General features: G+C 41.6%; 1 protein-coding gene across 5 annotated transcripts in view; it reads left to right on the plus strand.

The window, feature by feature from the left end:
• tsnare1 (T-SNARE Domain Containing 1) overlaps positions 1–12,361 on the plus strand; it is a 912,841-nt gene that overhangs the window by 133,852 nt on the left and 766,628 nt on the right. For all 5 annotated transcript variants that reach the window (XR_015757044.1, XR_015757042.1, XR_015757043.1 and 2 more), the window contains one exon: positions 8,762–8,881. Coding sequence is in view for 2 of the 5 variants with exons in the window: in XM_087986629.1 (XP_087842755.1) it covers positions 8,797–8,881 (85 nt within the window). In the remaining 3 variants the exon portion in view is untranslated. Of the gene's footprint in view, positions 1–8,761; positions 8,882–12,361 lie in introns of those variants that run through there.

A 12,361-nucleotide genomic window follows, 5' to 3' on the forward strand; every position in this document is an offset into this window, starting at 1 on the left:
TGATTTTCTTGTGAAGGTAGCTCAATAATTTATCCCAATTTTTGACAACTTCCTCATTGTCAAATTTGATTTCAGGAATGTCCCATTCAGAATCCTTTGAACTTGCTTCTTGCTTCTGTGCTGTAATTATTAACACCTTCTCTTGTTTTCCTTCCTTATCAAAATACCTTTTGAACATATTCATATGACACACTGTGTGAGATTTCTTCCTGTCTGCAGTCCTTATCAAGTAGTTCACCTGACTCAATTTCTTCTCAATTTGTTAAGGTCCACTAAACCTTGCTTTTAAAGGCTCACCTGTTACTGGAAGTAACACCAATACTTTATCCCCAATTGCAAAATTGTGAATTTGTGATTTCATATCCACTTCCTGTTTCATTGTATGCTGTGATACTTTTAAATGCTAGATGAAGGTGAGCACTGCAGATGCTGAAGATTAGAGTCGAAAGTGTGGTGCTAGAAAAACACAGCAGGTCAGGCCGCACCCAAGGAGCAGGAAAATCGATGTTTCGGGCAAAAGCCCTTCATCAGGAATGAGGCTGGGAGCCTCGGGGGTGGAGAGATAAATGGGAGGGTGATGGGTCTGCTCCTCGGATGCTGCCTGACCTGCTGTGCTTTTCCAGCACCACACTCTTGACTCTAATCTCCAGCATCTGCGGTACTCACTTCCTCCTAGTTGATTTTAAACTTACTGCGAATCTTCTTCCGAAGATGCCTACCTTGAAGAAGTTCTCCTCCTCTTTCTACAAGCATCTCAGTGAGTCTCTCTCTCACTGCAACCCTCAGATCAACTCATCTGCCCTGAAGCACTCTGAGCTACCCACTCCACTCCCATCTATCTCTCCAACGCCTTGGCCCACTAGCCTCATTCCTGATAAAGGGCTTATGCCTGAAATGTCGATTCTCCTGCTCCTCGGATGCTGCCTGACCTGCTGTGCTTTTCCAGCACCACAGTTTTGACTCAACCTTTAAATGCTGTCTAGCCAACTGTGCTTAAATTGTTCCTAAAATCTGACACATAGTCCAAATGGGTGGTCTCTGAATTCTGACTTATTAATTTCTCCTTTGTCAATGTTAAAGGTCCTCTTACTTCATATCCGAACATTAATTCAAATGGACTGAATTTGGTCGATTCATTCGGTGCATCTCTGATAGCAAAAAGTACAAATGGAACTCCTTTATCCTAATCATCTGGATAATCCTGATCAGAGGCCCGCAACATGGTCTTTAATGTTTGATGCCATCTCTGTAGTGCTCCCTGCCATTCCGAATGGTATGCAGTAGATTTAAATTGCGTTATTCCCAAGTTATCCACAGCCACCTTGAATAGTTTGGATGTGAAGTTTGATCCTTGATTTGACTGGATCTCTGGGGCTGTGTATTTCGTAAAAAATTTAAGTAATTCTTCTCCAATCCTTTTTTAGCTATGATGTTGCATGATGTTGCTTCTGGAAATCTAGTCGATACATCCATTATTGTTAATTAATATTCATTCCCACTTTTTGTATGACACGTCTGCATCTTGTGTAGTCCAGACCTGTAAAAATGTGTTTGTATTTTAGCCTGTGTTTTCCTCACCTCTAAACGACCTCCAAGTGGTAGCTAATACGCCTCTCGCACCCCCTTTCTCTCCCCTACTGGCAAAATGATTTGATGAATCTCTGCCCATTTCTCATCTGCTTGAATGTGTGATGGTCTCCATTTCCTCATTAAGATATCAATTGTTTAGTAATAAAACACAGGAATACATTCACTCCCCTTCTTTGTCAATGCCTTTTGATACAACTGTTTTAAGTTATCATCTTTCTGCTGTAATTTAATCAGCTTAACAGAGCTAAAGATACTTGCATATTTACCTATTTTCTCCTGCATGGTCCCACTTAGCTGATCAAAAAGGTCTCAGATAAAGCTATGTCAGCTTCCTGATCTGTGCCATTTGATCTCTCCTGCTTCAGCTTGTGTTTCTGTGATCTTGTGACTACACAATCAAGGAAAATTCCTGAATAAAGATCCTTCATTTCTTTAGTTGCCTGCGTCTACATTGGGTTTTCAACTAGAGTAGGCAGCATGCCTACCGGTGAATCAGCTATGCCATTTGCAAGGACAAACTGTATTCCTGGACCTGAGAGTTTGTCTGGTACTCCAACCACAAATTCACCACTCTTCTCTGGACTCTCTAGCCTCACTTTACATAATTGAGCAGTTTTTGTCTCACCATGAATTCCTGTCACCAATACCTTTTTTGGCAATAATCTGTCAGGAGTACATATCGCCCCACCCTTCAGCATTATAGACTGAGAGGATCGTGTTTCCCTGAATACCTAACCTCCTTACCTACTGCTCCTGGCTTATGTGATTAAACTTTAACCTTGTATGTATATTTTTTAAGCAGATTTGGCACTTCCTCCTTAATCAAACTCTGATCATCTTGTGCCTCTCTGAGGCAGTTGTCTAACTTCCCTTGTGCTTTTTGTTACTAGCCCCACAAACCTCCCAGGCTTGTCTGATTTTCCTACATCTGGTTTTTTCCTAGCCCACCAACACTGTGACTTTGTGTGGCCCACTTTATTACAATGAAAACACCGGAACTTTTTAACTTCTTTGTCCCCCTCAAGGGTATCTTTTTTACCCTGTGGTAAGTTATCCTTATGATCTTCACTGAGATCTATCTTTCCCTTTCCACGTGAGGAATTCTCTTTGCTCCAATTTCCATCCCTCATGGACTGAAATGGATTCTGGAAGTCAAACCGTGTTTTATGGAGCAGCTCATAATCATCAGCCACTTCAACAACTAACCATGCCATTTTAACTCTCTGCTCTTCCACATAAGATTGCACTACTTCAGACAGTGAATTTTTGAATTCCTCCAAAATAATCGCCCCTTTATGGCATCATAGGTTTGCTCAATTTTAAAGCTTTCAGCCACCAATCAAAATTACTCTGTTTGATCCTTTCAAACTCTATGTAGGTTTGACCAGGGTCCCTCCTTAGATTCCTGAAATGTTGTCTATTGGCTTCTGGTACAAGCTCATATGCACTGAAAAAGGCTTTCATCACCTCCTCATACCCCCCAGATACCTCCTCTGAGTGATGTGAATACCTCACTCGCCCTACCTACAAGTTTCTTTTGGATCAACAAAACCCACATGGACACTGGCCACTGCATTTGTTTAGCTACCTTTTAAAATTAAATGAAGAAAGCTTCCATATCCTTCTCATAAAATGTAGGCAATGCTTGAACATACTTAAGCACTTTACCACTGGGTTTCTGACTACCAGGGGCTTGCTCATCCTCACTCTCTTTCTCACTAAGCCTACCCTCAGCCTTTATCTCCAGCTTTTTAAGCTGACTTTCCTTTTAAAGTTAAAAATCACGCAACACCAGGTTATAGTCCAACAGGTTTAATGAGAAGCCCTGGCTTTGGGAGTGCTGCTCCTTCAGGTTGTTGAAGCACAACTACCTGATGAAGGAGCAGCGCTCTGAAAGCTAGTGCTTCCAATTAAACCTGTTGGACTATAACCTGGTGTTGTGTGAATTTTAACTTTGTACACCCCAGTCCAACCCCGGCATCTCCATATCATCATTTCCTTTCTAAGTGTCAGTTTTTTAAGTTCAAAAGCTCACTCTTTTTCTTTCTCTGCTCTTTGTTTTTCTCTTCCTTCTGCTTTTATTTGTAACTCAAGCTGTTTCATTTCTGCTGCCCTTTCCTTATCTCTCACCTCTAATTCAAGCTGCTTTATTTGCCATCAAATTCTTGCCAACTTTATAATTCTGATGGTTTCTCCAGCAAGTTTAAATGCTGAGCTTCTGCTGTAATTATTTCTCCTTTTTTCACAGAAGCAGGCAGTTCTCATTTCAAGTTGTCTGCTAATTTCAGCAGCTTGGTCTTATTCACCTTTTACCAAACTTCCAAAGAGACCACATCCATATCCAAAAAACTTTTGGCGACTGAAAGAGCCATTGTTATCCCAAGTTTTGTCTACCCAACCAAAACCAGCACTTGAAATGAAGACACTAGCACCTACACTTGCTATTTAAAATTTGGTAAAGGACCCCCAATCTCTTATGGACCAGGCCAGACCACTCAAAATATTCTTAAGCAAGCAGCCCCAGGCCATAACTCTGCAATTTGTTTCGGTAAGTGTGCAGTGAAAATTACCAGGGTAAAGTTAGCGAGTTCACAACCAGGTTTTAAATCAGACAAAAATGTATTCAAAAAATTACACAATGAAACACAAAGAACATAATTAAAAACCCTGCGGAACTCAGTCTATCCAAACTAGACCTGATTATGCTGTTCTGGATAGACACAACAGTCCCAATAAGCAAACTCCCTTAAAAACCAGTACAAATGGAACAAATGCTTACAAGTGGAAGTTAGAAGGGCAGAAGGAGAGAGAAAGAGAGGGGAAGAGAGAGAGAGAGAGAGAGAGAGACACTGTTTTCAGACAACTCAGTATTGAACTCCCAAGTAGTTCTGGACGAAACTGAACTGTCCAACTAGAGAGCTGACCACTCTCCTTTCTTTATGCAGGTCACTTCAAAACATGATTACTTTATCCTGAAATCTCATCTCTTTACATATTTTTTTAAAAAGGACTCTCAGTACCCTTTAATCTCTATACCGAACCAGTCTAATTGGCACCGGAAGCATTTACAACCCGTCTGAGAAAACCAAGGGCATAGTATCGTTGAGAAAAGAACACCTTTTGGAAAAAAGGAAACAGCTTTGTGACACTACACTACAGCATATTACAAAGCATTTAACTTTTATTTATATATTTCATATTCTGTGGCTCTTGTGGCACATAGTTGTGCCCCTACATCTGAGCCAACGCTTAAGTTCAAATCCCTGAGGAGTGGAATGACATCCCTAAATAGGTTGCTTTTGAAAATATTGCCACAATATTGCACTGGGTGCAAAGTATTCAGATTTATCTGTGGTTGTGGAAGGTACCAAATTAATGGATGTTGTTCCTTTCCTTCAGAGTCACAGATTCATACAGCACTGAACCAGCCTCTTCAACTCTCCATGTCTATACCGACTAGCAGACAGTAAACTACACTCAGCCCATTTACCTGTACTTGGCCCATAGCCTACTCTGCCCTCGAATATAAAAATAACCCTGCACCATCACTCTTTGCCTCCTAATTGTAAGCCAGGTTTAGATCCAGTTTGCCAACTTTTCTTGGAGCCCAAGGTCTGTTACCTTTTGGACAACTCTTCCTTGTGGGATCTTGTCAATGACCTCACTGAAGTCCATGTAAACCATATCAATCTGCAGTATCCCCATCAATATATTTTGGCACCTTTTCAAAAATTTGTCAGACAGGATCTTCTGCTTTTCTAATTAACCTGTTCAGAGACTTTCTCTCATACCTCTGGAGCAGGCGGACTTGAAACTGGGTCTCTTGGTCCAGGGGTACGGACACTACCACTACACCACAGGAGAGTTCCCTCAGATAGGATCTCCCTCTAACAAATTCCTGTTGACTATCCTGATCAATCCCTACCTTTCCAATGAATTGATTAGTCCTGTCCTTCAGAATTTTCTGCTTCCAATCTGTCTCCCTTTTCTTCATTTAACATTTACATTCGCAGGAGTAAACCCTTGATTAAATTTCAAAATGCTATTGTTTTTATAGGTTCACTGAAATTCAAGGGCTCTGCTTTCATTTTAAAAAAATCTTTATTCTAAACTTGTGTGAGCAACTTTGAATCAATGAATTAGAACATAGCTGCATTACAGTCTATATCTTTCCACACAGCCCTATTTAAAAGTGTAATTTCTTCAAAATGTGTTGTATCCTAATTATTTTGCCATTAAGACTTAATAGCATTTGTCATATTACTCCATGGTAATACCTTCTGTGAATTCTTAAATATCCTATTAATTATTAATATCATTAGTGCTTTCATCAACACCTTTTGCAGCTTCTGTGCAGAAAATGCAGTGAGAACAAGTGAAGGGCACAGTTTCATTTAACTGTGTCCAACTACACCCCTATACTCTCAGCGTACATCCTATTAAACATATTTTTGAATTTTCCTGAAATCTTTGTTTTTCATCAAGTTTTTTTTTGCTCGGTGGGTCCTACTGCAGAATGTATTTAATGGATGTTTTCAATTTGTCATAATAAACGTGGTGTAGTGTTTGCCTCTAAATTTCCATCTAACACCCTTTCAAAGGAGAAATAGTGAGCAGAATTCCACACTGAGTTGGATAACGAAGCCTTAGGATAGAAGGATGTAGGGCTGCCATAGTCTTACCAGACCATGGGCAAAAGTGGAGATGCTGGAGATGAGAGTCTAGATTAGAGTGGTGCTAGAAAAGCACAGCGGATCAGGCAGCATTACCAGACCATAGGACTGCTTTCTCATTTGAGAGAGATGACTGGTGAACTTTGCTTCAGGTGAGGAGAGAGATTGAGAAGGCATGCCCTTCATGGTAGCCTCAGCCAGTGTGGGAATTGAACCCATGCTGTTGGCATTAATCTGCATCTTGAACCAGTCTTCCGGCCAACTGATGCCAAGATCAAGAAGAGATTTCAAAACAAGATTGAAAACTTTAAAACCTGTGTATATTTTGGACCAGGAGCAAATGTCAGTCAGGCGGGAAAGGTATCAAGATCAGAGCAGCACAGTTTTAGATGCAGTTGGGGTTTTGTTGGATGAAAGACCGGACAACAGAATATTGGAATAGTAAAGGCTGGAAATAATAAAGTAATAGGTGAGAATTTCAACAGCAGATGAATGCAGCCTTTAGGAGTATGACAATCATGTTTGCATCCCTGCAAAATTCTTGATGTCTGCAAAAACATTGTCGTTGTTCCTTATCTATTAAAATACATCCTTCAGTTGGTTAAAAGACTGAGTTATGAGCATTTGTGTTCAGTTAGTCATGTTTGTTTGAGTCGTCAGCAGATGTAAACACTGTGTTCTGATGATCAAGTTCGCAACATAGAAACAGAAGATAGGAGTAGACTTTTCAATCCTCAAGCTTTCTCCACCTTACATTATGATCATGGCTGATCTCCTGCTTAAGCCCCCAAGCTTGAACCCCCCCGCCCCACCACCGCCATCACCACCACCACCTCCCCAATATTGCCTGATATCTTTGGCCACAAGATCTGGTCAGAAAGCCAGAGACATGCATAAAGTACAGTCTGAGAAAGCAGACATTTAAGCTCACAGCCAAAGGTGAAACATCTCCATTATTTGAGGGCTCATAACACTTGAGGATTGGTAAAACTTCTTGAATTGGAGCCACATACAAAAAAGCCAAGAGGGTAGAAAGAATACATCTGCAGACAACTCCCATGAAATCGCCGCAGCAAAGAAACCATAAACTATCACTCACACTTTTAAAAACAAACCTTCCTTTCATTTTCAACTCTGAAATCTGAAATTTCATGGTCTGGCATGTCCTTCAATTGACTTTAGCATCAGGCCAGGGAACCGACTCTGATTCAATGAGGAGTAGAAGAGATCACACCAGCACAGCAGTAGCCATGACTAAAAATGAGATCCCAGTCTGGTGTAGTTACAAACTACTGGGCTATGGATTCACATCACACAGCAGCATGCAATATACAGTAAATCCCAAACCCATGGGTCATTAATAAATTCAGCAGTCCTGCCACCTCCAGTTGTGAATAGTGGAGGATAACTAAATAGGAGTTGAAGGCTCTGCACATATTCCCCTCCTCAATGAGGATCATGAGGAACCTTGACTAGGTAGGTGTGGAGAGAAGGTTTCCTTTCATGGGAAAATGAAATAAAAGGCGTCACCCATTTAAAAAAGACATAAAGTAAGATGATTTCACACACAAGATTGTTGGTCTTGAGTATTGTCTTCCTGAAAATGGAAGCAGAGTCCTTGAATATTTTGAGGGTAGAGGTAGATAGATTCATGATTGCAACTGGGAAAAGGTTGGTCTATATGCTGAAAAAAGGTTAGGTGTAATGGGGGAAATAAACAAAGTGTAAAGATTGGCCTGGGAAAATGAGTAGCTGCAAATAAGGACCATTGTGTGTGGCAGCAGCTCATATGATGAGTGTTGGATTAAGAAGCTGGAAAATTGTTGAACTCAGTATTAAATCCAGAAGGCTGCAGGGTTCCCAAGCAGAAACTGGGGTTTCATCCAGCTTGTGCTGTCATTGGTCAGAGAACAGAGTGGTGTGGTGAAGTGGCAGGTAATTAGAAGTTCAAGATCATTTTTGCGGACAGATTGTCGGAGTTCTACAATGTCGTCAACTATTCTACACTTTGTTTCCTCAGTGTAAAGGCGAGCACATTGTGAGCAGCAGATGCAGTAAACGAGATTGTGTGGAGCTGTGCTTAGGCCCTTAGATACTGAGGGGTGAGGAAGGAAATAGCCATGTGTTGCACCTTCTGCGGTTGCATGGGAGGTACTGTGGGAAGATAAGGCGACGTTGGGAGTGGGCCAAGAAGTGCCATTGGGAATAGTCCCTGTGGAAGGCTGACAAGGGAGGGGAGGGAAATCTGTACATGGTGGTGACATCCCAGTGGGGTTGGCAGAAATGGTGGTTAATGATCTTCTGCATGTAGATGTTGGAGGAATAGTAGATGAGGATGAGGGGGATCCTATTCCTGCTGTGGGAGGGAAGAGAGGGCATGAGGGCTCTATGACATGAATGTGTTTTAATCTAATGAATTATTTAAATCGGAATTGCTGAGAGAGAGGTATCTGTTGAATTGCTTTTAATATCTCTCGTGACTTGCCTTTTCTTCAAAGGTGCATTCCTTCGACTTCCATTCAACACTGCAGCAATGTCATATGGAGCTATCGATGGCAGCAGCTTCAGTGGACGCAACCCATTTGGAGGACCTTCAAGGCAAGGATATCAGCCTTTAGGTAAATCTCAGTTTGATAGCCTTTCCATAATATTTCTTGGATCCTTTTCTGGTTGACAATCAAACCGACTTATCTGATGCACATAGTGCTCACCTGCAAAGTCTGGAGCATTGGCAAGCTACCATAATTAGAATGTTCAGTCGGTTTAAACATGAAGCATGTTCTGAGCTATACTGCCCTCCATTTGACTCCCTGATATTGCCAGACAGCACCACTTCACTGAAGTGCCACTACATGACTGATATTAGTAATGTGTCTTGTCAAGTTTAGTTTTTGCACTTGTTTGCATTACACAGCAGCATCTCTGCCTTTAGCAGTGAGGCTATTGAGGAGAGGACCTTGGGAAGTGGTAACTTTGATTTCTTTCAAGGATAACAATTGGCAACAGTTGATGTAAATACAAACCAGAGAATCAAAACATTTCGGTGTTTTTTTATCTGAGAAAAGGCTGAGCACTCAGGCTGTTCTCAAAGACCAGCAATTTTGCCTCCTATTCGTTATCTGTGAACTGATGGAAGCCGATAGTTGATGCTGATGCACAGAATGAAAGTTAGTTAAAATACTTCTCGATAATTTGGGGTTTCTAAGTTTGGTTAATTTGAGATGTGATATATGGTGGTTGTGGTATTCTGAAGTGTACCAATGATTTTTTTTAAAAACAATACTAAAACATTTCCTTTCTCATGAGTAACTGTGTTATATATTCTGTTTCAAATAAAACTTATACGATATTTTCCAAATAAAAGCTTTCTTTGAATCTGAGTGTTTCCCTTCAGCCTCCTAACCCCAAAATTCCAGAATCTGAAAACCTAATGCAGTATACTGTTTACTTTGTTTGCTCATAAGCTCTCCCACTGTAAATAAACCCCCATTACTATCCAGGAAATCTCTCTTAGAAGAAATCTCCATGCGACAGAAATACTTAGAAGTTAATCATTGAGCCCCTTCAGGTACATGGAAACCCCATATGCCTCCAGTTTAAAATCCAAAATAAATGATTACAGAACGATCGTCATCAACAATGACTTGCTAATGAGTATGACTCTCCATCCAGGAAATATCATGTCACTGATCATGGGCTCTGCAGTCCTTCTCTGGTTGATGATTAATCTAATCCTAGAAACACAGTACCCACCACACATTTGGTACCTGTTTCTGGGGAGTTGAATGGACATTGGCCTTGACATGTTCAACATTCCTTTCTCCAGTTCCTTTTTCTGTACTTCCTCTTGCCAACGGATGCTCTCGAAAAAGTGTTTCCTCCCTGGGAGGTTTCTTCAAGTTAGTTTCTTCTGAGTCAAAGTTCCATAGCCGTTGATGTCTATGTTGTTTCTTTTCTGAGGGTAAGCCTGAAGGGTGTCCTTGGTCATAAATGGAGATTTCCTTGCTGCTGTAGCATTCATCTACCATCACTGTCATTACTATTACATGAATGTTTTCTGCTCAAATCACTGTTGAGGACTTGTTTTGGATTGTGAGTTGTCTTGTTCCTCCCCTCTGACCTCACCATCAGGGGGCACCCTGCTGGGAATTGAGAACCCCTGACAGGATCATTCTCTAGATCAGTGGAAGCCTCAAGCTTCACCACCACAGCAAGATGGACTGAATTCACTGGAAGGATCTTGAACCGTACAAATCATAGGACCGATCTTGATTTTTGATTTTACTTTTATTGTCGCATATATTTTGAAGTAAGCATATAATAATGGCAGTGAAAAGCTTTAACTTGTCACCATGATATGGCACCATTTAGAATAATTTACAAATAAGAAAATAAAGATATAGCTTGAAGCCCATCAGTCCTGAGCCATCAGCACTGCCTCTGCCTCCATCCTTCCACCATAGTTTGGCTGCCATCTACACCAGATCCAAGCAATGCCAAAGTTAGCGATCCTCAGGCACCATCTTTGCCGCTGGGCTAATACTCTGCCTCAGGGGACCAACCATTAGAGTCACTTCTCTCGATCACTCCATGCCTGCGCCCTGGTTCTGCTCGAGGTCCACATGCTAGGCCCATCTGATCGATGTTGCCGTGTTGCCCTTCTGCCATCGCTTTGCCGCCGCCAGCCCCAGATTCAACCAATGGTGAAATTGTCAATTTTCAGGTGCCATCATTTGCCACTGGGCACTGCGGCAGCCACCTATTTTGGGTTGTGTGCTTGCTCCAGAAAAGTAATAGGGATTCATTCAAGGTCTGCGCTGCGCCCACTCCCCTCTGTTCTGGGCCTGGCTTGAGGTCCGTGCACTGGTTCCACCTGATGTCCATGGTAGGCTCGCCCAAGATCTGTGTCCTGGGTGTGGCTCGAGACCACTCCGCGTCCGTGACCTGGATCTGCTTGGGGTCCACACGCTGGGCTCTAGCTGCTGTCAATGCCGTTTGCCTAAGGACAAGTAAGTACGTTTCTTTTTTAAAAACGAAGAGCAATAAAAAAGAAAAAGAAAAGAGCGGACAGGCTCTGGAAGAGGAGCCCTGCTCCGTTGTCATCTTGGACTGGCTATCCCTATCACAGTAAGGAACAGCGTTTGGAATGGAGACCATAAACAATTTGGCTGCAGTTTCCTCGATGTTAAACTTAGTAATTTCCAAGAAGGAAATTTTGCTCATCTGGTACTGAATGTCCCATAATTTGTCTAATAACCATGTAATAGTGGAGGAGTTGAGAGAGATTCTGGTGACACCCGAAGAACATGAGAAGAACAAAAGCAGGGCAACCAGATGAAAATGCTTCAGTCGCCCAAAATACAGCAGAAGGGAAAAAAAAATCCAGGACAGTGGAGTTGACAGCTCGAGATGCAAGTTCTCTCTCAGGACCTCTGGTATCCCCATCTGACATTACCAGCAGCTATCACCCAAAGGTATTTCGGAATCTAAGATTAATATATTATTAAATTTAAGGCCAGAGAGTGACAGAGTTCCTAATGGAATGATTAAGATCTGTTCCTCAAATTTATGCTGCGCTCCATTAGAATAACCATGTAATAGTGGAGGAGTTGAGAGAGATTCTGGTGACACCCGAAGAACATGAGAAGAACAAAAGCAGGGTAGATATAGCTTTAAATTAAGGGGGGGTAGATATAGGACTGATGTTAGGGGTAGGTTCTTCACTCAGCGAGTCGTTAGTTCATGGAATGCCCTGCCAGTAACAGTGGTGGACTCTCCCTCTTTATGGGCATTTAAGAGGGCATTGGATAGGTATATGGAGGATAGTGGGTTAGTGTAGTTTAGGTGGGCTTGGATCGGCGCAACATCGAGGGCCCAAGGGCCTGTACTGCGCTGTATTCTTCTATGTTCTATGTTCTATGTTCTAATAGGGTGGAAGGGATTTAATTCAATATAAGATTTCTATTCAAAAATTCTTTGAAGTGAAACATATTTAGTATTGCATGTGCATTTTCTTCAAAGTTAAGATTTATAATGTTTAAGGGGATTTCATTTCTGAGTCAGAAATGCTTTACTTCTATCCTGCATCCTTCTGTTTT

Source organism: Chiloscyllium plagiosum, unplaced genomic scaffold (genome assembly GCF_037043375.1).
Source record: "Chiloscyllium plagiosum isolate Xiang-an unplaced genomic scaffold, Cpla_swu_hap1 HiC_scaffold_4, whole genome shotgun sequence".
Classification (NCBI taxonomy): domain Eukaryota; kingdom Metazoa; phylum Chordata; class Chondrichthyes; order Orectolobiformes; family Hemiscylliidae; genus Chiloscyllium; species Chiloscyllium plagiosum.